The sequence below is a fragment of the Ranitomeya imitator genome, chromosome 3 (assembly GCF_032444005.1).
Source record: "Ranitomeya imitator isolate aRanImi1 chromosome 3, aRanImi1.pri, whole genome shotgun sequence".
Taxonomy (NCBI): Eukaryota; Metazoa; Chordata; class Amphibia; order Anura; family Dendrobatidae; genus Ranitomeya; species Ranitomeya imitator.
The window spans coordinates 357,960,426-357,988,217 of record NC_091284.1 but is presented as its reverse complement, the minus strand read 5'-3'; the positions used below and the strand labels follow the sequence as shown (position 1 = coordinate 357,988,217).

The window sequence follows — 27,792 nt, the reverse complement described above, 5'->3', positions numbered from 1 at the left end:
CTATGGGGGTGCTGCCTTATACTACAGGTCTGCCTATGGGGGTGCTGCCTTAAAGTACAGGGTCTGCCTATGGGGGTGCTGCCTATATTACAGGGTCTGCCTATGGGAGTGCTGCCTTACAGTACAGGGTCTGCCTATAGGGGTGCTGCCTTATAGTACAGGGTCTGCCTATGGGGTGCTGTCTTATATTACAGGGTCTGCCTATAGAGCTGCTGCTTTATACTACAGGGTCTGCCTGCTGGGTGCTACCTTATCCTACAGGGTCTGCCTATAGGGTGCTGTCTTATACTACAGGGTCTGCCTATAGGGGTGCTGTCTTATACTACAGGGTCTGCCTATAGGGGTGCTGCCTTATACTACAGTGTCTGCCTATAGGGGTGCTGCCTTATACTACAGGGTCTGCCCATGGGGTGCTGCCTTATAATACAGAGTCTGCCTATGGTGTGCTGCCTTAAACTACAGGGTCTGCCTATGGGGGTGCTGTCTTATACTACAGGGTCTGCCTATGGGGGTGCTGTCTTATACTACAGGGTCTGCCTATAGGGGTGCTGCCTTATACTACAGTGTCTGCCTATAGGGGTGCTGCTTTATATTACAGTGTCTGCCTATATGGATGCTGCCTTATACTACAAGGTCTGCCTATGGGGTGCTGCCTTACACTACAGGGTCTACCTATGGGGTGCTGCTTTATACTACAGAGTCTGTGTATGGGTGCTGCCTTGTGCTATAGAGTCTGCCTATGGGGGTGCATTATACAATATAGAGTAGGCCTATGGGGAGTGTATTATACTATATTGAGGATATCTGGTGCATTATACTATATTGAGGACTATCTGGTGCATTATACTAAATTGAGGACTATCTGGTGCATTATACTATATTGAGGACTATCTGGTGAATTATACTATATTGAGGACTATCTGGTGCATTATACTATATTGAGGACTATCTGGTGCATCTATATATATAATTGTCTAAGTGGTACTTCCGTCTTTCTGTCTACAACTTCCTTCACAGAAATCCCGCGTACGTCGCTGATTGGTCTCGCCAGCTGCCTGTCATGGCTGCCGCGACCAATCAACGATGGGCACAGTCCGATTAGTCCCTCCCTACTCCCCTGCAGTCAATGCCTGGTGCCTGCTCCATACTCCCCTCCAGTCACCTGTCACACAGGGTTAATGCCAGCGGTAACGTACCGCGCTATGCCGCGGGTAATGTTACCACTGCTATTAACCCTGTGTGTCCCCAACTTTTTATTACTATTGATGCTGCCTATGCAGCGTCAATAGTAAAAAGATCTAATGTTAAAAATAATAAAAAAACAAAAAACCTGCTATACTCACCCTCCGTAGTCCGACGATGCGCTCGCTCCTGCCGCCATCTTCTGTTCCCATAGATGCATTGCGAAATTACCCAGAAGACATAGCGGTCTCGCGAGACCGCTAAGTCATCTGGGTAATTTCGCAATGCATCCTGGGAACGGAAGATGGCGGCAGCCGAGCGCGCATCGGGACAGCTTCATTGGATGCCGGAGGGTGAGTATGTAACTATTTTTTATTTTAATTATTTTTTTTAACAGGGATATGGTGCCCACACTGCTATATACTGCGTGGGCTGTGCAATATACTGCGTGGGCTGTGCAATATACTGCGTGGGCTGTGCTATATACTGCGTGAGCTGTGCTATATACTACATTGGCAGTGTTATATATTACGTGGACTGTGTTATATACCGAATGGCTGCTATATACTACGTGGCCAGTGTTAGATACTATGTGGGCTGTGTTATGTACTGCGTGGGCTGTGTTATATATTACATGGCCAGTGTTATATACTGCATGGCCTGTGTTATATACTATGTCGCCTGTGTTATATACTGCGTGGCTGCTATATACTGCGCGTGGGCTAAGTTAGATACTGTTTGGGCTGTGTTATATACTGCGTGGCCACTGTTATATATTGCTTGTCCTGTATTAACGCATCACATGAATTTTTATTCACTGATCAGTGTCCATGGAGTGCAACTCTTCATCCTCTATCCTGCATTTATAAGATTATCTCAGCACAGGTACATTTTTTTATCACATCCAATTGTAGAAGTTATTTTTATTCCAAGATCTATTAATTAAATGTTCTTTGTTAGTAGAACAACCCCCTTTAAGCCTTATAAACCCTCTTTAGGTACCGTATTATAGCTCTGTACATAAATCCATATGAATATGTGAATAGGTCCATTATCTGATACATTGTAGTAAACTGTGCAAGAAGTGAAAGGTCAGGACAGCTTTTTAACTTCTAACAGTAAGAAATAATGCTTTCTTTACATTAACTTCAAGCAAATATCTTGAAAATAGAGAGGAAAAGTTTAATCCTAAATATAGTACACATTTAAATCATTGCTTTTTATTATACAATAATTTAGGTTGATTATTATAACATTGAATGACCTCTTTCATATTAACATGAAAGCTTCAAATGGTCATTTTCTGTCTGGGTTGAGGTTTCCATCTATTGCTGAATTAATATGAGAAAAGTAGATGCGTTTGTGGTCCCTAGGTCCAGGTTTGGGGCTACATGCTGAGCAAATTGGTTGTTTCGACTATAGGCTTTAATTCTTTTTCATCAAGACATCAAGAGGATTCTTTGCACATTGGCCACATTCAGTCCTCAATGTTGAAATTGCAACACAAAGAAAGAAGAGCTGTGGACGATATCCAAGTGATGAAAAAATAGAAGCAACATTTTCAAACATCTTGATTTATTCAGTATCAGGTATGAGCACCACATGCAGAAATAGACGGACTTAAATATGCCTTTGCATGATGTCAATTAGTTTATTTTAGCACTTAAATCACCAAGATCTGCTGCTGGCAGCTCTCTTTACAATTGCCGACCAAAGACATCACAAATGTGCTCGATGGAAGACAAGTATGGAGATGCTGCAGGTGGTAACAGTATATTTAGGCCATGCATGCTGCTCACAGTTGCAAAAGCAAGATACAGACTTGAGCTGTAATGTCTCCACTCTTAAATGATGCAGAGCAAGATGGAAATGGATGCTGGAATGTAGAACTAACCATTTAAGAGACGAGTCCCATTTGGATGCTAATCATAGCCAAAGATTAGCCTGAAGTCCATGTGGGCAACGCCTTTAGGCCTGTACGAAGAAACACCACATAGATCCTTCTCACAGGGTTATAGCATAAGTTGACATAATGAATGGAGTCAAACCCCTTTATTCTTCATTCTGGGTACATTGACAGCTCAACCATTTATCCAAGTGTTCCGTGAGCAATGTTTTAACATGACAAAATCAGGCCGCATGTTGCTTGTGCTACTACGGTATATGGGCATGGCCTAAATGTGCTACTATGTTCTGGAGAGTCATCAAGCACATCTGGGATATCATTGGTTGGTAATTCCAAACGTAGCTGCCAGCAGTGGATCTTGATGATTTATGTGTCCAAGAACATTCAATGATAGCATGATTTCCTTCTTTTTGTTGCAATTTCAGTGTTGAGATGTGTATACATGGCAGTTAGCGACAGTTGGTAAAGATATGCAAACTGTGAAAACAACAAAAATAATTGCTGTTAAGAACATCTACAGTTGGCTGAACTACCTTTTTGTCCTGTGGAACTGGCATTGGTATTGGCACTGGGTGATTGTGGTCTGTTCACTAGTGGTTTGAGGTCAATGGCGGTTGTGTCCTTTTTTGTTACTAAAAGAATGAGTAAAAAATACAAATGATTTAAATATCACATATGCATATTCCTCAAAAAACACCAATCCTAAAATCTTTACAAGCATAAAGTGCCTTTTAAGGGGTTTCCCAGTTGAAATAACTTAGCTTTACACACTGACCACTGCTCTAAGCTGGTCACATGCAACATTTGCCATAGCTTTATTGACAAGGTTGCAGTGGTCACATACACTGTAGTCGTGACATCAACACTTTAGCCTGTCAACAAAGACCAAGGGCAATGGAAGGAGGTAGTGCTGGAGCAGCGATCGATGAGTAAAGCAAATTTTATTATTTTTAAAATGCTCCTGGATAATCTCTTTAATATTTACTGTACATAGTAGTAAAAGTACAATAAGATAATGAAATCAAATATCCAGATACTGACTCCTATTTCAGGGGACTGTGTATACTGCTAGCTATGATTTATTTAATTGCAGCCCAAATGATTCACAAGGAATTTCCCAGCGTGGGTTGAGAGTTGCAACTATTGCCTATATTTCTTACACAAAGATGATATGTTTGTGGTCATCATGACCAGATTTAGATATAAATCTTGATGCAGAACAGTTATAATCACATAACTCTACGCTGATCACTCCATTAAAGGGTTACTCCCAAAATCGTAAAGTGGTCTTGCTTTTCTGTACATATAGCATTAATCATCTGTAGTAATACAACCTATTTTTAAATCTTCTCTTGATTTCCTGCTATCACCCCATTAATGAAGACCCGCCAGGGATCTGTTAACCCTGGATTGCCACTTAATCCATTGTACAGTAGTTCTAATGCTGCAGGTAGAGCATTCTCAGATGCTCCTAATGATCCTGTCTAATAAGACATCTAACAGCTTAGCTATGCTATGCCGAAGATCCCACCTATTGTTCATAAAAAACAGATGTACTGAGGATGTATGTATGATGTTTTGCATGTTACCATTCCCCAGACCCTCTCACAGCATCCTCACAGCCATGACAGCCATGTTGTATCACCGCTCATCAATTCTGTGCAAAGTTCTACTCTGCATGCAGAAGAGATCATGATTGTGCTTTTTAAGTAATAATGAACATTGAACACGTAGTGGGTCACAGTAATTGCATTCAAAGCTATCAATGACCACATCATCCTTAAAGAGAATCTGTCAGCAGGTTTTTGCTATGCTATCTGAGAGCAGCAAAATGTAGATGCTGAGAACCTGATTCCAGGAAAGTATCATTTAACAGACTACTTGATGCAGTTTTGCTACAATATTTGTTTTCTCTGATTGCTAAATGGTGTACAACCCTAACCACACCCCTGATTGGCAGTTTTCTGTGTAGACTGCATATTGTGAATAAGCTGCCAATCAGTGGTGGGGGCAGGGTTACACAGATTGGCTGGTCTGGCTTGCTCATGAGACTTTTCCTGTAGTGATAATCTCCTGCTGATAATACACTGATTGTATTGAAACTATAGCGCTCAGCCTAGAAAATGATATCCCACTGTAATTGGGCTCTATTGCCCTATATAATGCTGTTCTGAAATTAACTAGCAAACACTTGCACATGTTGAGATTTATCTCTATTAGGAAGCACACAATTGAGCACAGGGGGGTCTTGCAGCACTGAGGAGGAGCAGTGTGCTGCTGGAAAATATAATTTTAACATATAAGAATCGGATTGACCATTCAGCTCTGTGAAGCAGGATGAACAGAGAGTCAAAATGAGATGGAAAAAAGACACAAAGGTACAAGAAAGAAAGTTTGGCTTGCACTGTATATTAAAGGGGTTGTCCAGGTTTATCACGAAAGTGTGCAGTCATTCAATGTTTTTTAAATCAGGTGCAGGTAGATGACAAGTTCAAAATGAACATAAAGTGCGCTTCTATAACTTGCACTTGATGTTCATTTTGAACTTGTCATCTACCTGCACCTGAATTAAGAAACAATAAAAGAACTTGCTCCTATTTTTGGAGTGTGCGATTAAATGTCTCTATTCTGATGTCCCAGGAGTTCACCCCTTCCTTCCACTTGCACTTTGCCTCGAGTGCTGTGTGCACGCGAAATCTCCTCTACAGTCATTCAATGGGACTGCAGACTTGTGAATCCTCACATTGCACGCTCATGCCTCTGTGATTTTTTTTCCTGGACACACGGTCCACAAAACACAGAGATGTGAATAGCTCCATATCTAATATATAAAGCTGAATGTGTGTATGTGTGTATGTGTGTATGTATGTCCGGGATTGGCATCTGCACCGTCGCAGCTACAGCCACAAAATTTTGCACAGTCACACGTCTGGACCCCGAGAGCGTCATAGGCTATGTTGTGAGGCAAAATTTTAACCCCGTGCGTTCCAATTCACCAAACAATTTTGCCCCTATCTACATAATGGGGAAAAAAGTGAAAGGAAAAGTGTTGGAGGCGTCGAAGCTACAGCCACAAAATTTTGCACAGTCACACGTCTGGACGCTGAGAGCGTCATAGGCTACGTTGTGAGGTGAAATTTTAACCCCGCGCTTTCCAATTCACCAAACTATTTTGCCCCTATCTACATAATGGGGAAAAAGTGAAAGGAAAAGTGTTGGAGGCGTCGCAGCTACAGCCACAAAATTTTGCACAGTCACACGTCTGGCCCCCGAGAGCGTCATAGGCTATGTTGTGAGGCGAAATTTTAACCCCGCGCGTTCCAATTCACCAAACAATTTTGCCCCTATCTACATAATGGGAAAAAATGAAAGGAAAAGTGTAGGAGGCAAATTGACAGCTGCCAGATGTGAACAAGGGGGACATAAAGAATGAGAGCGATGGCGCCAAAGAGTATATACCATACAGTTGCTAAGGTGTGGCCCCCGACATGGGATACTCACCACACACGGGGATATGAACACACACACAAAATGCGCCACACACTACCACGTGCTTGAACACATATCACCCTCAGCACACATTTCACCACACATACGCCAACCTCGCCACATAAAAGTCGAAACACAAAAGTCGCCGCTCAAAACTCGCCACGCGCAGAACTCGCCACATGCAAAAACTAGGCTCTTGCAAAACTCGCCACAAGTGCAAAACTCACCTCATGAAAAACTCGCCACACGCAAAACTTGCACACGCGGAAAAATTGCCACATGCACAAAAGTTGCAACACATGCAAAATTTGCCTCGCACAAAACTTGCACATACTCAAAAGGCACCACACAAAACTCGCCACGCGCAAAACTCGCCATGCGCAAAACTTGCTGCACACAAGTTGCTACACTAACCTGTCACATGCAACTAGACACACAAAAAGTTGCTACACGCATGTTGCCACACAAAACTCATCTCACAAAAGTCGCTACATGCATGTCGCCACACGCAACTCAACACACACAACTTGACAAACGAAACTCGCCCTAAAACACACACAAGTCTGGTCTTATCCTTCAAAAATAAAAATCTGATTAATAAGCAGACAAACTACAACAAATGTACCATATAGGAAATACGGCAGCTGTCAGTCACATGACCTGTCTATTATGTGTATGTGTGAGCTAATATATACTGCCAGGGGGAGGGCTTCCTGTTACCTGGGGATTTATCAGGCTGCCAATTTAGCTTACAAATACTGAGGTAAAAATACTGAGCAAATAACGTGTGAACGAGGTCTAATACAGGAGGAGATGACACACAGGTATATACTATATACAGGGGAGATGACACACAGATATATACTATATACAGGAGAGATGACACACAGGTATATACTATATAGAGGAGGAGATGACATACAGGTACATATATATATACAGGAGATGACATACAGGTATATACTATATACAGGAGGAGATGACACACAGGTATATACTATATACAGGAGCAGATGACCTACAGGTATATACTATATACAGGAGGAGATGACATACAGGTATATGCTATATATAGAAGATGACATGCAGGTATATACTATATACAGGAGGAGATGACACACAGATATATACTATATACAGGGGAGATGACACACAGGTATATACTATATACAGGAGGAGATGACATACAGGTATATACTATATATAGAAGGAGATGACATTCAGGTATATACTATATATAGGGGAGATGACACACAGCAGGTATATAATATATACAGGGGAGATGACATACAGGTATATACTATATACAGGAGATGACATACAGATGTATACTATATATAAGGGAGATGACAAACATGTATATACTGAGGTGATGAGGTGAAAATGAGAGGTGTGAGGCGAAAATGAAAAGGTGTGAGTGCAAAATGAGAGGAGTGAGGAAAAATAGTGGAGTGATCAGAAAATGACAGATGTGAGGTTGAAATGACAAGTGTTAGGGGGGAATGAGAGGAGTGAGGGAGAAAATGAGAGGTGTGAGGAAGAAAATGAGAGATGTGAGGGGGAAAATGAAAGATGTCATTGGGAAAATGAGAGGCGTGATGGGAAAATAAGAGAAGTGAGGTGCTATAACTAGCCACAGATATTTACTATGCCCAGGCAACGCCGGGCTCTTCAGCTAGTATATTATAAAGGGTGCATGTTTTATCCATGGAAACCACAAATATAACATATATGTAAAAAATGGATGTGTGAATAAGACCTTTAACATGTGGACAGGAGTTGTCCAGATGAGACAACAGGCATGTAGCTAAAGGCAGGAATTTGAGTACTAAGATTGAGTTTATGCCTTTTAGGCAAGTTCTTAATACTGTATATTCCAAAATCGAATTTATATTTGAGCCCATACTTTAAGATACAGCTCAGGCAAGTATGCTTATTCTTCACTGTGGACAGGAGTATAATCCACTTCCAAATACCATTAGTAATAGTAGACAGTGGCTCTTCTCCTGTGCAGTTTGATTCACCCAAAATTAGTAGGTCTTCGGAAAAGCATCCATTGTGTACAGCCACAGTCAAGTATTACCATGTTATATTAAAAATACAGTATTTCTATTAAAGTTCATAGCTCACCTGGTCCTTTCAGTGTGGCAGTACGTGAAGGAGGCTTGCTGGCTTTCTGCAAAGGTAATAATGAAAAATCACATGAATAAATAATAATAATATTATTAAAGTGGACCGATCACTGGGTCAAAATCGTCCAGTTTTCACTTTCAAGTTATTCGTCCTGTTTCCCTAATTATTCTAGTTTTTCTTATGTTTAAATCCGTCCTAATGATCCAGAGATCTGGGGGGTGGGACACGCTGTAATAATGCAGATAGCCTAAGGACACACCCCAGAGAATCGTGAGAGCCATGCCCCTTTGGCACAGACCATAAAAATTAGCAATAAAGAGGTGCAAATCTCTGAAAGTTTATACAGTAAGATAATCACAACTCAAGCGTTTTAATCACCTTCGTTCATGATTATCTTGCAGTGTAAATGCCCCTTTAGACGAAAGAGTCTTTATAAACAATACATTATATTTATTATCCAGCATGAACCTCTTGGATGGACCTGGGGCATTTTCAGACTGCCTAATTACAGATTACTGTCTAAATATTAGACAGGATTAGTAAATATGTCCCAATGTTGTCTGACACTGATTTGCAGAGAAGCCATTTATAGGTGGCTCTAGAGAGATGGGCCCAATTCATTATTGCATTGGTGCCTTATTGTGTTTTTCACCTGTTTTATATGTGGCTAATTCTTCTTTCAATTTGCACCTTTCTTAAAGCCTGTTTTATATGTTAACCTTTTTCATGTTTGCCATTGTGGGTGTAGTTTTCATTTTCCAGATGTTTTCTACTCATTCATCAATTTCAACTTTTTGAATGTCGCTAAATTTAAAATGTACTCCTGTCCTCCTCTTGAGCCATTTTATGTGCGCTAGTTATTTTGACACAAACTAAATGTACAACTTTTTGTACTACAAAGTCGTAAAACGGGACAAAGACCAAAATAAAAAGCATTTTTTTATTTTGCGCAAACTTCATGATCACATGCACACTTTTGAAGAACATAGCACAAAATATTAAAAAATATCACAAAACATAAAACATAGATGACGAATTGCTCTCATAGAGCTATTTTACTGCATACAAGGAATACTGACCTAGAAACTCCTCACCAGCTGGATCTTCATTTTTTACACATATGTAAAGAAGTGTAAAAGCTGACCCAACTTCCCATTGAAGATTTGATGGTTATATAATGCTTTGAAATGTTTTTAAATGTCTATGTTCTGCTCAGCAACAGTGAGTTAGCAGCAGACAGAGTTAACCCTTGGAGAGCAGCCTTTGGTGGGAGGTGTTACATGGACACATAGGTTTGCAATTTCCTAATTGGTTAGGAGTTAAGAGTTCAGCGTTGAAACGTGAAAGACCTGTGGTTTAAACAGATGCAGACCTACATGGGAAAGGTGTTGTGTGTTAGGAGGGAAGACCGCCAGGCATCAGATAGTATATTTTGAAGGAAAGCAAAAAATTAAGTGAGGCAAGATTCTGCAGCCCAAACCAGGAAGCCTAATTAATGGAATGGGGAATTGCTCAAGAGAGCAGCAGGATGAGGTCCTTATTGTAGATCAGGAGGAATAAGTCAATGCATGGTAATCGCTCAGGGAGATCAATGATAAGGAGACCTAAAGAGAATTAAGTTCATAGGAATACGAGTTATCCTTTATAAGGATATACTGCACAGACATATCACCATGATAACAGCAGTACACATACCTAGCCAGTACCCCCATTTTCTTATAGCGTGGTGGGATGTGGATGATGCTCCCCTCACCGATGACTACCGCCTGCACCACATTAAACATACACAATATGGAAGCCAAAATCATGTGCAGGTTTGTTTTTGCTTCATATTTGTATGATAGTGGAACAGTGCCCAATCTGAACACTATCGGGCTGTGTGAACCCTGTGTTACTACACAGTGAGGGATACTTGTGATATGAAGGCGCTTCTATATATTGATACTGTGATGTGTAAAAGAAATACTGTATATGGCATCTAGGTAAACTGAGTAAGGCCAGTCTCACACGTCCAGATAATTCCGGTACCGGAGAAATCGGTACCGGAGTTATCCGTGTCCGTGTGTCCATGTGCTCACGTGGCACATCAGTGTGGCACACATGCAGCAGCCATGTGCCGCCCGAGGACCACACAGACCGTGCAGGAGACAGCACTACAGTTAAGCGCTGTCCCCTGCTTTTGGTGCTGAAGCCGGCATTCATTCCTTCTCCGCAGCAGTGTTCGCTGCAGAGAAGAAATGAAAAATCAAGGTTTTAGGTTTTTTTTTGTTAAAAATAAAGTTTGGGGTCACCAATTTTTACAATTCTGACCACTGTCCCTTTATGAGGTTATAACTCTGGAATGCAACGGATCCTGATGATTCTGATGCTGTTTTCTCGTGACATATTGTACTTCATGATAATTGTACATTTATTTGATATTACCTGTGTTTATTTGTGAAAAAATGGAAATTTGGCGAAAAATTTGAAAATTTCCCAATTTTCCAACTTTAAATTTGTATGCCCTTAAATCACAGAGATATGTCACACAAAAAACTTAAGAAGTAACATTTCCCACATGTTTATTTTACATCAGCACAATTTTGGAACCAAAAATTTTTTTCATTCTAAAAACTGCACTCCTCAAGGTGCTCAAAACCACATTCAAGAAGTTTATTTATTAAGTTTCACAGGAATTTTTGGAATGTTTAAAAAAATTGAACATTTAACTTTTTTTCACAAAAAAATTTGCTTTAGCTCCGATTTGTTTTATTTTACCAAGGGTAACAGGAGAAATTGGACCCCAAAAGTTGTTGTACAATTTGTTCTGAGTACGCTGATACGCCATATGTGGGGGTAAACCACTGTTTGGGCGCATGGCAGAGCTCGGAAGGGAAGGAGTGCCGTTTGAGTTTTCAATGCAAAATTGACTGGAATTGAGATAGGACGTCTGTTATGAACTGGTGATTCAGAAACACAATGGACCTGGTGGTTAAGAGCACACAAAGTGACCTGATAGTTACTAATAACATAGGACGAGCTCTGAGACGTGGGAACTCTGCTGACCGCAATCCCTAATCCTATCACACCACACTAGAGGTAGCCGTGGAGCGCTCCTGACCAGACCTAGGTGCCTCAGGCACAGCCTGAGAAACTAGCTAGCCCTGAAGATAGAAAAATAAGCCTACCTTGCCTCAGAGAAATTTCCCAAAGGAAAAGGCAGCCCCCCACATATAATGACTGTGAGTAAAGATGAAAATACAAACACAGAGATGAAATAGATTTTAGCAAAGTGAGGCCCGACTTACTGAATAGACCGAGGATAGGAAAGATAGCTTTGCGGCCAGCACAAAAACCTACAAACAACCACGCAGAGGGCGCAAAAAGACCCTCCGCACCGACTAACGGCACGGAGGTGCTCCCTCTGCGTCCCAGAGCTTCCAGCAAGCAAGACAAACCAATATAGCAAGCTGGACAGAAAAAATAGCAAACAAAAGTAACACAAGCAGAACTTAGCTTATGCAGGGCAGACAGGCCACAAGAACGATCCAGGAGAGAGAGCAAGACAAATACTGGAACATTGACTGGAGGCCAGGAACAAAGAACTAGGTGAAGTTAAATAGAGCAGCACCTAATGACTTAACCTCGTCACCTGAGGAAGGGAACTCAGAAGCCGCAGCCCCACTCACATCCACCAGAGGAAGCTCATAGACAGAACCAGCCGAAGTACCACTCATGACCACAGGAGGGAGCTTGACCACAGAATTCACAACAGACGTCATGTCGTGTTTGGAGAGCCTCTTATGTGCCTAAACATTGAAACCCCCACGAGTGACACCATTTTGGAAAGTAGACCTCCTAAGGAACTTATCTAGATGTGTGGTGAGCACTTTGACTCACCAAGGTGTCGAGTTCACGCCTCTGCACAGAGGGAATCTCGAACCATCTCCACTGCAGTCTCCCATTCCTCTACAGCTGCAGTGGAGCCTGCTCAGCAGAGACGTCAGTCCCAGCATCTGACTCAGACTGATACTGGGTGACTGGTTACTACTGTTCTTCCAGGCTCTGCCTTTGTAGCGAGCGCTGATCAGCAGCGAGCAGATTTTTCTGGTCCTGCTTTTCCCATACTGGGCATGCCCATGTGACGACCTCCCCATTGGAGGTCGGGGGTCACATGCGCAGGTCCTGAAGCGGTTCCTGTTGGATCACTATAAAAGGTTCGCATGGCCGCACGGCCATGCGCTAGTATCAAACCTATGTTATGGCTCAGCGCCAGTGTGGTCATGGTTGTATGTGATCTGGGTTTGGCTGAAATAAGCCCCTAGAATACCGGCACCTCCGGTGAGGAGTTTTGTGTATGTGGATTCAGGGCTGGCGTATTGCCATTAGAATTCCAGCTCCACCGGAGAGGGTGGGTGGACATTTTGAGACCAAAAGGACATCTGAGCTACTGGCGAGGACATACTGGTGGCCGCATATGGCCCGTGATGTTGCAGACTTTGTTCGGGCGTGTGTCTCCTCCTCGTCAATGGCCAGCTGGGTTGCTTCACCCCCTGCCGGTGGCGGACAGGCCCTGGGAGATGATCGGGATGGATTTTGTGGTGGGCTTACCCAAGTCTCGTAGTTGCACCATTATTTGGGTGATCACCGACTATTTTTCCAAAATGGTGCACTTGGTGCCTCTTCCACAGCTACCTTCTGCACGGACTCTGGCGGCATTGTTTATCAAACATATCTTTCGCCTACACGGTATGCCGGACAAAATTGTCAGTGACCGGAGTCCCCAGTTTGCGTCTCGATTCTGGAGAGAACTTTGTCGTCTACTGAGCATTGAGTTGAATCTCTTCTCAGCATATCATCCCGAGACGAATGGGTTGGTAGAGAGGGCCAACCAGACCCTGGTCACATATTTACAACATTTTGTTTCAGCCAGGCAGGATCACTGGGCATCCTTGCTACCATGGGTGGAGTTTGCGCTTAACAATGCTGTAGCCTTCTCCACCGGTCTGACTCCTTTCCTCCTAAATTACGGCCAGCATCCGCGGCTTCCTGTGCTTATGCCCGTGTATTCTGCTGACTCCAGGGTGGCAGACTGGGCTGTGGAGGCACAGGACATTTGGGACCGCACTCAGGATGCCATCTGGGCCTCCAAGGAGAGAATGAGGTCGTCTGCCGATGCACATCGGCGCCTTGCTCCGACCTTTGCTCCTGGCGACTTAGTGTGGCTCTCCGCCCGTAACATCAGGCTGCGAGTTGAGTCCACTAAGTTTGCACCTTGCTACTTGGGTCCCTTCAAGGTCCTCGAACAGGTTAACCCTGTGGTCTACCATCTGGCCCTTCCTCCACTCCTAGGTATCACTGACACCTTTCATGTGTCCCTCTTCAAGCCTGTATACATGTCCCGGTTTTCAGAGACATCGGGTTTGTCTACGGACGATTATGAGGTGAACGCTATTTTGGGGTGCATGGTGGTATGTGGCAAAAAATTTTATTTGGTGGACTGGAAGGGTTATGGCCCAGAGGACAGGTCCTGGGAGCCTGTTGAGCACATTCGAGCTCCGCAGCTCATTGCTGCCTTCGAACGTAGCAAAGTCCAGGGATGGGGGCCCTAGGGGGGTAATGTTAGGTGTCGAGTTCCCGCCTCTGCACAGGGGGAATCTCGAACCATCCCAGCTGCGGTTTCCCATTCCTCTCCAGCCGCAGTGGAGCCTGCTCAGCAGAGACGTCGGCCCCAGCGTCTGACTCAGGCTGATACTGGGCAACTGGTTACTACTGTTCTTCCAGGCTCTGCCTTTGTAGCCAGCGCTGATCAGCAGCGAGCAGATCCTTCTGGTCCTGCTTTTCCCATACTGGGCATGCCCACGGGATGACCTCCAATTGGAGGTCGGGGGTCACATGTGCAGGTCATGAAGCGGTTCCTGTTGGACCACTTGAGTGCTAAAACTATAAAAGGTTCACATGGCCGCACGGCTATGCCCTAGTATCAAACCTATGTATGTTAGGGGTTCAGCCCAGCGTGGTCATGGTTGTATGTGGTCAGGGTTTGGCTGAAATAAGCCCCTAGAATACCGGAACTTCCAGTGAGGAGTTTTGTGTATGTGGATTCAGGGCTGGCGTATACTGGAGAGGAGTTGCTTGCGTGCTATTCTGACTGCATGACCACTGTTGGCTCTATTAGGTAGCTGTGATCTCCTGTGAGGTTAACGGGGCATGGCGTTCTTTTTTCGCAATGAATCTGTGAAGTAACAGAGTTCGCTCATACCACCATATAATACCGCCTGTTACTAGCAGCAGGTTTCTCTCCTGCACGGTGGACCCCGGGTTGCGAACGCACCTACAGTCTCATATATATATATATATATATTCGGTGCGTTCCGCCAACCCTAACACCAAGTGCTTCTCAGAAGTTTATAATGTAGAGCCATAAAAAGAAAAATTATATTTTTTCACACAAATGTTATTTTTGCCCCAATTTTTTATTTTCCCAAGGGTAACAGAAGAAATTGGAACCCAAAAGTTGTTGTGCAATTTGTCCTGAGTACGCTGATAACCTATATGTGGGTGTGAACCACTGTTTGGGCACATGGCAGAGCTCAGAAGGGAAGGAGTGCCGTTTGACTTTTCAATGTAAAATTGACTGGAATTGAGATAGGACGCCATGTCGCGTTTGGAGAACCCATGATGTGCCTCAACATTGAAACCCCCCATAAGTGACACCATTTTGTAAAGTAGACCCCCTAAGGAACTTATCTAGATGTGTGGTGAGCACTTTGACCCACCAAATGCTTCACAGAAGTTTATAATGTAGAGCCGTAAAAATAAAAAATCAAATTTTGTCATAAAAATGAACATTTTGCCCCCAATATTTTATTTTCCCAAGGGTAACAGAAGAAATTGGACCCCAAAAGTTATTATGCAATTTGCCCTGAGTACGCTGATACCCCATGTGTGAGGGTAAACCTCTGTTTGGGCACATGGCAGAGCTCGGAAAGGACGGAGCGCCGTTTGACTTTTCAAAGCAAAATTGACTGGAATTGAGATAGGACGCCATGTCACGTTTGGAGAGCCCCTGATGTGCCTAAACATTGAAACCCCCCAAAGTTACACCATTTTGGAAAGTAGACCCCCTAAGTAACTTATCTAGATGTGTGGTGAGTACTTTGACCCACCAAGTGCTTTATAATGTAGAGCCGTAAAAATAAAATATCATATTTTTTCACGAAAATGATGCTTTCACCCCCAATTTTTTATTTTCCCAAGGGTAAGGGCAGAAATTGGACACCAGAAGTTGTTGTGCAATTTGTCCTGAGTACGCTGATACCCCATATGTTGGGGTAAACCCCTGTTTGGGAGCACGGGAGAGCTCGGAAGGAAAGGAGCACTGTTTTACTTTTTCAACGCAGAATTGGCTGGAATTGAGATCGGACGCCATGTCGGGTTTGGAGAGCCCTTGGTGTGCCTAAACAGTGGAAACCCCCCAATTCTAACTGAAACCCTAACCCGAACACACCCCTAACCCTAATTCCAACCCCAACCATAACCCTAACCACACCCCTAACCCGAACATGCCCCTAACCCTAATCCTAACCACACCACTAACCCCAACACATCACTAAGCCCAACACACCCTTAACCCTAATCCCATCCCTAACCACACCCTAACCACAATCCTAACTCCAACACACCCCTAACCCTAATCCCAACCATAACCCTAACCACACCCCTAACCCTAATCCAAACCCTAATCCCAACCGTAAATGTAATCCAAACCCTAACCCTAACTTTAGCCCCAACCTAATAGCTGTAGCCCTAACCCTAACCCTAATGGGAAAATGGAAATAAATACATTTTTTTTATTTTATTGTTTTTCCCTAACTACAGGGGTGATGAAGGGGGGTTTGATTTACTATTGATAGCGTTTTTTTAGCGGATTTTTATGATCAGCAGCTGTCACACACTAAAAGACGCTATAATTTTTCCATATTTTGGTCCACAGAGTCTTATGGGGGTCTTGTTTTCAGCGGTACCATGGTTATTTATATCTGACTTTTGATTGCATGTTATTCCACTTTTTGTTCGTTGTTTTTTGCCTCATTTTTTTTTTACGGTGTTCACTGAAGGGGTTAACTAGTGGTTACAGTTTTATAGGTCGGGTCGTTACGGACGCAGCAATACTAAATATGTGTACTTTAATTGTTTTTTATTACTTTTTGATAAAGAAATGTATTTATTGGAACAATATATATATATTTTTTTATTTAGGTTTTTTTTTACACATGTAAATATTTTTTTTTAAACCTTTTTTTACTTTGTCCCGGGGGGGGGGGGGGCATGACTATATAGTGTCAGATTGCTGATCTGACATTTTGCAAAGCACTGTGTCAGATCTCTGCAGGACCCGGAAGAAACCCCACGGGCATTTTGGATCCAGGGCTGACACCCGGTGGCGATCGGCCGCGCTAACCCCATGAGTGCGGCAGATCGCCCATGACGTACTATCCCGTCCCTGGGAATTAAGTCCCAAGTCACCTCATCGGGGTAGTACATCATATGGCAGAAAGGGGTTAAAAATAGTCTGGGTGAAATGGTAGATGAGGATGAGGAAAAAGCCAATATGCTAAATGACTTTTTTTCAACAGTATTTAGACAAGAAAATCCCATGGCAGACAATATGATCAGTGACAAAAAATAAATCCCCATTAAATGTCATCTGCTTAGCTCAGCAGAAAGTAGGCGGCGTCTAAAAATCACTAAAATTGACAAATCCCTGGGCCCGGATGGGATACACCCCCGAGTACTACAGGAATTAAGTACAGTCTTGATAGACCATTATTTTTAATCTTTAATGATTCCATAATAACAGGGTTTGTACCACAGGACTGGCGTATAGCAAATGTGCTGCCAATATTCAAAAAGGGGCCAAAAACTGAACTCGGAAATTACAGGCCAGTAAGCATAACCTCTACTGTGGGTAAAATCCTGGAGGGCATTCTAAGGGATGCTATGCTGGAGTATCTGAAGAGGAATAACCTCATGACCCAATATCAACATGGGTTTACTAGGGACCGTTCGTCAGACTAATCTGATCAATTTCTATGAAGAGGTGAGTTCCGGACTGGACCAAGATAACGCAATGGAGGTAGTGTATATGGACTTTTCAAAAGCTTTTGATACAGTGCCACACAAAAGGTTGATACATAAAATGAGAATAATGGGGATAGGGAAAAATATGTGTAAATGGGTTAAGAGCTGGCTCAGGGAAACAAAGGGTGGTTATTAGGGTTGAGCGAAACAGATCAGCACTTTTCAAAAGTCGCCGACTTTTAGCAAAGTCGGGTTTCGTGAAACCCGACCCGATCCCACTCATTGATCGGGTCGGCGGTCGGCGATCTGTACTCCAAAGTCGGGTTTCATTTTTATATACACTGTATATATATATATATATATATATATATATATGTCATAGAGACACATGTATATATATATATATATATTTATATTTACTTCAGCACGATAATGTTGAAAAGCCGGTAATTCAATTGCCGGCTTTTCATTTCTCCTGCCTAAACCTGACATGATATGAGACATGGTTTACATACAGTAAACCATGTCATATCCCCCTTTTTTTTGCATATTACACACTACTAAAGTTAGTAGTGTGCATGTGCAAAATTTCGGCGCTCTAGCTATTAAATTTAAGGGTTAAATCGCGGAAAAAATTGGCGTGGGCTCCTGCGCAATTTTCTCTGCCAGAGTAGTAAAGCCAGTGACTGAGGGCAGATATTGATAGCCTGGAGAGGGTCCATGGTTATTGCCCCCCATCCCTCCCCCCCCCCGGCTAAAACATCTGCCCCAGCCACCCCAGAAAAGGCACATCTGGAAGATGCGCCTATTCTGGCACTTGGCCACTCTCTTCCCATTCCCGTGTAGCGGTGGGATATGGGATAATGAAGGGTTAATGCCACCTTGCTATTGTAAGGTGACATTAAGCCAGATTAATAATGGAAAGGCGTCAATTCTGACACCTATCCATTATTAATCCAACAGTATGAAATGGTTAAAAAACACACACACACACACATTATTAAAAAGTATTTTAATGAAATAAACACACAGGTTGTTTTAAGATTTTATTGCTCGCTTAATCCACCTGAAGACCCTCGTTCTGTAACAAATTAAAAATAATATACCAACAATATACATACCTTCCGTTGATCTGTAACGTCCCACGCTGTAAATCCATCTGAAGGGGTTAAAATATTTTACAGGCAGGAGCTCTGCTAATGCAGCTGTGCTCGTGGCTGTAAAACCCCGGGGAATGAAGGTAATGTAGGTCAATGACCTATAGTTACCTTCATTCGCGGTGATGCGCCCTCTGCTGGATGTCCTCATATGAACTCGAGCCTGGGAACTTGTCTGATTTTTTCCCACCCTCGAAGGACATCCAGCAGAGGGCGCATCACCGGGACTGAAGGTAACTATAGGTCATTGACCTACATTACCTTCATTCCCCGGAGTTTTACAGGCACGAGCACAGCTGCATTATAGCAGAGCTCCTGCCTGTAAAATATTTTAACCCCTTCAGATGGATCTACAGCGTGGGACGTTACAGATCAATGGAAGGTATGTATATTGTTGGTTTATTATTTTTAATTTGTTACAGAACGGGGGTCTTCAGGTAGATTGAGCAAGCAATAAAATATTAAAACAACCTGTGTGTTTATTTCATTAAAATACTTTTTAATAATGTGTGTGTGTTTTTTTTAACCCTTTCATACAATTGGATTAATAATGGATAGGTGTCAGAATTGACGCCTCTCCATTATTAATCTGGCTTAATGTCACCTTACAATAGCAAGGTGGCATTAACCCTTCATTACCCCATATCCCACTGCTACACAGGAGTGGGAAGAGAGTGGCCAAGTGCCAGAATAGGCGCATCTTACAGATGTGCCTTTTCTAGGGTGGCTGGGGCAGATGTTTTTAGCCGGGGGGGGGGGGCAATAACCATGGACCCTCTCCAGGCTATTAATATCTGCCCTCAGTCACTGGCTTTACTACTCTGGCAGAGAAAATTGTGCGGGAGCCCACGCCAATTTTTTCCGCAATTTAACCCTTAAATTTAATAGCTAGAGCGCCGAAATTTTGCACATACACACTACTAACATTAGTAGTGTGTAATATGCAAAAAAAGGGGGATATGACATGGTTTACTGTATGTAAACCATGTCTCATATCATGTCGGGTTTAGGCAGGAGAAATTAAAAGCCGGCAATTGAATTACCGGCTTTTCTGATATATCGCGCTGAAGCAAATATAAAAAAAAGAAAATTTCCCATTGACTTTGCATTGGGTTTCGTGTTTCGGCCGATCCCCGACCCCGACTTTTCAATAAGATCGGCCGATTTCACTTGACCCGACTTTTGAGAATATCGGGTTTCGTGAAACCCGACTCGATCTCAAAAAATGAAAAGTCGCTCAACCCTAGTGGTTATTAATAGAGCACACTCGGACTGGGTCGCGGTTAGTAGTGGGGTACCACAGGGGTCAGTATTGGGCCCTCTTCTTTTTAACATATTTATTAATGATCATGTAGGGGGCATACAGAGTAGTACTTCAATATTTGCAGATGACACTAAACTCTGCAGGGTAATCAATACAGAGGAGGACAATTTTATATTACAGGATGATTTATGTAAACTAGAAGCTTGGGCTGATAAATGGCAAATGAGCTTTAATGGGGATAAATGTAAGGTCATGCACTTGGGTAGAAGTAATAAGATGTATAACTATGTGCTTAATTCTAAAACTCTGGGAAAAACCGTCAATGAAAAAGACCTGGGAGTATGGGTGGATGACAAACTCACATTTAGTGGCCAGTGTCAGGCAGCTGCTACAAAGGCAAATAAAATAATGGGATGCATTAAAAGAGGCATAAATGCTCATCAGGAGAACATAATTTTACCTCTATACAAGTCACTAGTTCGACCACACTTAGAATACTGTGCACAGTTCTGGTCTCCGGTGTATAAGAAAGACAAAGCTGAACTAGAGCGGGTGCAGAGAAGAGCGACCAAGGTTATTAGAGGACTGGGGGGGTCTGCAATACCAAGACAGGTTATTACACTTGGGGTTATTTGGTATGGAAAAACGAAGGCTAAAGGGTGATCTTATTACAATGTATAAATACATGAGGGGACAGTAAAAAGACCTTTCTAATGATCTTTTTACACATAGACCTGAGACAGGGCCAAGGGGGCATCCTCTACGTCTGGAGGAAAGAAGGTTTAAGCATAATAACAGACACGGATTCTTTACTGTAAGAGCAGTGAGACTATGGAACTCTCTGCCGTATGATGTTGTAATTAGTGATTCATTACTTAAATTTAAGAGGGGATTGGATACTTTTCTTGAAAAGTATAATGTTACAGGTAATATATACTAGATTCCTTGATAGGGCGTTGATCCAGGGAACTAGTCTGATTGCCGTATGTGGAGTCGGGAAGGAATTTTTTTCCCCAATGTGGAGCTTACTCTTTGCCACATGTTTTTTTTTTGCCTTCCTCTGGATCAACATGTTAGGGCATGTTAGGTTAGGATATGGGTTGAACTAGATGGACTTAAAGTCTTCCTTCAACCTTAATAACTATGTTACTATGTTACTATAAATGGTGAAATATATCTGCATGTTTATGAAGTATTTGGCAATAGATCACACTTACAATTTGTGAGTTTGTAGGGATCAATATTACAAAGTTATCCGGGAACAGACCGGTTTTTCCATTAAATTCTCCTCGCCACCAGCCCTCATCTTCTGTCTCCTGTGGAAAGATGCAAGCCATAATATGAAACGTATTTTAATGAGAACTGTACTTTTCAGAAAAGTTTGTATAAATCAATAGTACAGGCAAATATAAGAAACCTAGTAATGTACAGTATATTATCAGAAAAATCTGTTTCTTTCACCACATATCAGGCAAATGTAACTCTCTTCTGCCTCCTGAATTCACCAACTGTTCTGAGAAAAACATCTTGCTTGAAAAAGGGGAGATCCCTAAAATCTGGTGTGAATACTGAATAAAGCAATGCATTATGCATTACTGTTGGCATCACACAGGACTCAGGGTAGCGCTCACCTTTTCTTCTCCAGACAATCATTATTTCAGATGTCAATAACAATCTGAAGGGGGCTTCACCAGAGAAAATAATTTCACAAACTTGAATTTTAACTTTTATTATTTCAGTGTGGTATATAATTTTTGAATGTATTAAACGGTTTCCATATGTTTGATTTTGCTGCTTTCAGTTTACAGTTCACACACGCCAATAAGAAAAAGGTAAACCATTATATGAACAGGTGTGAAAACTTTTGAGCAGTACAGTACAACAAATAGTTTACAGTCATGGCCAAAATTTTTGAGATTGACACCAAAATTATATTTTCACATTGTCTGCTGCCCTCTGGTTTTTATTAGTGTTTGTCTGATGTTTATATCACATACAGAAATATAATTGCAATCATATTATGAGTACCAATAGGTTATATTGACAGTTAGAATGAGTTAATGCAGCAAGTCAATATTTGCAGTGTTGACTCTTCTTCTTCAAGACCTCTGCAATTCTCCCTGGCATGCTCTCAATCAACTTCTGGACCAAATCCTGACTGATATCACTCCATTCTTGCATAATCAATGCTTGCATTTAGCCAGAATTTGTTGGTTTTTGTTTATCCACCCGTCTCTTTATTATTGACCACAAGTTCTCAATGGGATTAAGATCTGGGGAGTTTCCAGGCCATGGACCCAAAATCTCTATGTTTTGTTCCATGAGCCATTTAGTTATCACCTTTGTTTTATGGCAAGGTGCTCCATCATGCTGGAAAAGGCATTGTTGGGCGCCAAACTGCTCTTGGACGGTTGGGAGAAGTTGCTCTTGGAGGACATTCTGGTACCATTCTTTATTCATGGCTGTGTTTTTAGGCAAGACTGTGAGTGAGCCGATTCCCTTGGCTGAGAAGCAACCCCACACATGAATGGTTTCAGGATGCTTTACAGTTGGCATGAGACAAGACTGGTGGTAGCGCTCACCTCTTCTTCTCCGAATAAGCTGTTTTCCAGATGTCCCAAACAATCTAAAAGGGGATTCATCAGAGAAAATGACTTTGCCCGAGTCCTCAGCAGTCCACTCCCTGTACCTTTTGCAGAATATCAGTCGGTCCCTGATGTTTTTTCTGGAGAAAAGTGGCTTCTTTGCTGCCCTCCTTGAAACCAGGCCTTGCTCAAAGAGTCTCCGCCTCACAGTGCGTGCAGAAGCACTCACACCAGCCTGCTGCCATTCCTGAGCAAGCTCGGCACTGCTGGTAGTCCGATCCCACAGCTGAAACAGTTTTAAGATACGGTCCTGGAGCTTGCTGGTCTTTCTTGGGCGCCCTGGAGCCTTTTTGACAACAATGGAAGCTCTCTCCTTGAAATTCTTGATGATGCGATAGATTGTTGACTGAGGTGCAATCTTTATAGCTGCGATACTCTTCCCTGTTAGGCCATTTTTGTGCAGTGCAATGATGGCTGCACGTGTTTCTTTAGAGATAACCATGGTTAACTGAAGAGAAACAATGATACCAAGCACCAGCCTCCTTTTAAAGTGTCCAGTGATGTCATTCTTACTTAATCATGACAGATTGATTACCAACCCTGTCCTCATCAACACCCACACCTGTGTTAATGGATCAATCACTGAAACGATGTTAGCTGCTCCTTTTAAGGCAGGATTGCAATGATGTTGAAATGTGTTTTGGGGGTTAAAGTTCATTTTCTGGGCAAATATTGACTTTGCAAGTACAGTAATTGCTGTTAAGCTGATCACTCTGACATTCAGGAGTATATGCAAATTGCCATTAGAAAAAAATGAAGCAGTAGACTTTGGAAAAATTAATATTTGTCTCATTCTCAAAATTTTTGTCCATGACTGTACACTGAAATTGTATGACCAAACGCTAGAGCAGTACCGTACAACATATAAGTTACACTGAGATTCTTTTATATACATCACATAGGGGACACTGAGACTGCTGAATACATCACATATGAGACACTAGACAATGAGACTGCTGTATACATCACAATACTGAGACTCTGCTCTATACAGTACATAATGCAAGATACACTAAGACTCTGTTCTATACATCATGTGGAATATAGGGTGGGCCATGTATATGGATACAACTAAATAAAATGGGAATGGTTGGTGATATCAACTTCCTGTTTGTGGCACATTTGTATGTGGTAGGGGGAAAACTTTTCAAGATGGGTGGTGACCATGGCGGCCATTTTGAAATAGGCCATTTTGGATCCACCTTTATTTTTTCCAATGGGTAGAGGGTCATGTGACACATCAAACTTATCGAGAATTTCACAAGAAAAACAATGGTGTGCTTGGTTTTAACGTAACTTTATTCTTTCATGAGTTATTTACAAGTTTATCTTTGTTTACAACCATTGACATGTTGCAGAGGTTAACACGTGAGGAGCGGATAGAAATTGTGTTGATGTCTGGTGAACGCACTACCTGGGTCATTGCAGCAGATTTCAATGCAAGACACCCTAAGCAAGAAAACTGTCACCATTCCCATTTGATTTAGGTGTATCCATATAAATGGCCCACCTAAAAAAGTTTGCCTCATCACTGAACATAATGTTCTGTGTATACTGAGGGTCCTGTTTCAGTTTTTGTTTTGCCCATTCTGCAAATTCAGTGTTATTTTTATGCAAAAAGCGTATATAGCCTGCAGTTTTTGTAGCAGTTTAGCGGTGGTAATGAAACAGGTTATATCGCACTACTGATATTTTGAGTCTGTGTATCTTTAGCGCGCAATAACTGATAGCTTAGCGAGGCTGAAAAAATAATTGCTATGAGTAGATAGTGTGTGGCTGGAACAATAGCACCAGTAAAGTGATAATTAAGATGAGGTTTAACTGTATGTGTATTTATCGTACTAATGCCCTGGCATGTATTCTATTTTTCTTTCCTTTCTACATTCAGACATGTGAATTTTGGCCTGTGGTTCAGACCTTAGTTTCAAAGCTAATTTTAGTCTGCTTTCAGTAAATCATCACATACATTAAAACAAAGTATTCTAAAGGGAAGTACAAGTATTCTAGGAATTCAGTTCTGCATTTTCTAATTTGTTACAAAATGTCAATGATTCAATACAAAAAAATAAAACTGCTTATGAAAAATCCTGTAAAAAGATGAACACACTCGGTTGAGAAAGACAAATGCACTTTGGCATTGGCATAAGCCCGATAGAAAATTAATTAAATAGAATTCACTTACCACTACATCATGATCAACATGTTGCAAAAAAAACGACATCATTTTTTCCTTCAGTGTCCATCTTTTAGTTTGAACATAACAAGGTAGTAGACAACACTACTATATCTGGCTAAAAAGATGGACTCCAATGGGAAAAGGTCAAACAGACTACACAGTTGCATGTTGAGGACTCCATTTACCTAACTGAGGTCTAGAGCTTTTTGGGGGAAGGTATGAATTCCATTTTTTGGCTATTAGATGGAAGCCCCCAACTGTCCAGAATGGCACTGCAGATTAGCTCTGAATCTAAGCTAATATTGATGCAGTCATGTGAAGTCTGTATTTGCAACCTATCATTGAATCTGATTTGTTAATATTGTAACATCTGTGCCTGAACATATCGTTTTGGGGCAGCACCCTGAAACACCATGTGTGCAAATTGAGATTATGTTTTTATCCTAAGTCATATGGCTAGGCTCGTTAAAGGGTCGATATTGACTTTAAGGATTGCTACTTACAATAGGTCTCACTAGAGTTCAAGTCCTCTTTCTCTCTGAAGAGACAATTTGCATGATCATATTTGTAACATTATCCTGTAACTTAGCTTCCAGTGCTGTGGAAATATTACTATTCTTGCATATTGTTGCAGCAGTATGTCTCCAGGAGGAGTGCACATCACTTGCGGTCATAGTAGTTGTAAGCTTGCAATCACGTAGAGAATGAATGAAGTGGAGGTACACATGCTAGAACTCCATTCAAGTAGAGCTCTGCAGAGGCCCAGTTTTGAGATTACTGGAAGCTCAATAATTGGGCTCCCACAATCAGTACGTTATCCCCTATCTTATCGAAAGATAACTTTAAACACTGGTTAAAAACCCTTTAAATTACCGCAGCCTACATAACTGTTGGCATCCCTAGGCCTAAAACTGACCATACACAATTTTGGAGGAACCAGCCTAATCATCTAATGTGTATGGGGGCCTCTAAACTCTCCCCCAAAATGCACGTTTATTTTGGATGAAAGGTACTTGGGAGAGATGCTGTAGCTGTTAGGCAGCTATCCAATAGGCAGTCGAAGTTCAATTCATATAGTGTTGTAATACTTGGAAAGAAACGTTGAAATGTAATTATTAAAAATCCTCTCTGTTCTCTTATCGTTCCTTTCCTATTATTTATTGATTATCATCAAGGGAACTGATTAGAGCAGGCATTAAGGGTACCGTCACACAGTGGCATTTTGATCGCTACGACGGCACGATCCGTGACGCTCCAGCATCGTAACAATATCGCTCCAGCGTCGTAGACTGCTGTCACACTTTGCAATGTACGACGCTGGAGCGATAATTTCATGACGCATGTGCGATGTAGAAGCTGTTGGTTACTATGCGCACATCGTATACAATATCGTGCACACCTTTGTTACACCATGCGATCATGCCGCCCTAGCGGGACAATAGATGATGAAAGAAAGTTTCAAACGATCTGCTACGACGTACGATTCTCAGCGGGGTCCCTGATCGCAGGAGCGTGTCAGACACAACGAGATCGCTGGAACGTCACGGATATATCGCTGGAATGTCACAAATCGTGCCGTCGTAGCGATCAAAATGCCACTGTGTGACGGTAGCCTTAGTGGTGATCGGACATGCACAGTTTCTTTCAAGCGTTTTGGTGCTGAACCTCGAAGCATTGCACTAAGGCTGGGCAGGACTGTTGGACCCCTCTTCTCTCTTGATCCCTGCAAGTCTCAGTCTCACAATGTTTCTGATGCTGTATAGGTAAATCTGCCTCATATTGGAGCACATACATTTTAGGTCAGTAGTGCAGCGAAGCTACTGGTCTGAATTGAACAATCAATTGGGAATGCCTGCCCCAGAGCAATCAGGAAAATGGCTGGCTGGGGAGGAATGCAGTCCTGAAGAGACAACGTGGGAAACATCATTTTATGCGGTTTTCTATGTTTTTTAAGTGTACTCACAACAAATATCATGAACAATGAATATGTATATTACATGCAGGGCAGACAGAAATGTCTAACAAGAATATTTAAAAATTTTTCTTCCAATGCTGGAGCTGCTCCATCTTCTGATAGAGGCCGCAGTCCGTACTGCACATCCGCCTACTATTCTAATCAATAGGAGGCAGATGTGCATTACCCCACAGCAATCACTATCAGAAGACAGAGCAGCACTTGCAATTTTGGCTGGCACCCAGTGCCACTGGCGCCGATAGCAGCCGTTCTGGAGTGACATGTGTTGGACCTAACTTATCAGACATTGATGACCTATCCTAGGGATCGGTCATCAATGAGGAAGTAGTGGACAACCTCTTTAAGTTCACAGCAAATCACAGTTGTTAAGCCCCTGAATAATCCTAATTTAAAGATCATATGAAGCTCAGCGTACCTTACTGACAATTGCCACCACATCTCCCTTCTTCAGGGCTAGCTCATCAGGCAGTGCAGGAACATAATCAAACATAACCCTGGCAAATTCACTGGTAGGAACTGGCCCAGGAAATGAATCTGAAAAAGCAAATTACAAGCATGATTCTATCAATTACACAAAAGTTATATTGCAATTTAAAGGGATTGATATTACTTAGATGTATGCATGCAGAAGAGAGAAGTTGTTTTTAAATATTTATACTGAGATATATTAATAATTCTTGCCATTATTTTTTAATATTATATTAATTTATATTTGATTTTTGCAAACTTTCCTGTATGCTGCCACTTTCGATACAAGAACTGATTTCCAGTATTATCTAAATAGGTACCACAACATGTTGTG

The 27,792-nt window shown here is 42.1% G+C and overlaps 1 protein-coding gene across 1 annotated transcript in view; it reads right to left on the bottom strand.

The window, feature by feature from the left end:
- The window catches only part of SH3D21 (SH3 domain containing 21), a 141,412-nt gene that overhangs the window by 59,728 nt on the left and 53,892 nt on the right, over positions 1-27,792 (bottom strand). The window contains exons 8-11 of the mRNA XM_069756876.1: positions 27,406-27,524; positions 21,412-21,510; positions 8,708-8,753; positions 3,622-3,720 (exon numbers count right to left, since the gene is read on the bottom strand). Coding sequence (XP_069612977.1) covers positions 3,622-3,720; positions 8,708-8,753; positions 21,412-21,510; positions 27,406-27,524 — 363 coding nt within the window. The remainder of the gene's footprint in view (positions 1-3,621; positions 3,721-8,707; positions 8,754-21,411; positions 21,511-27,405; positions 27,525-27,792) is intronic.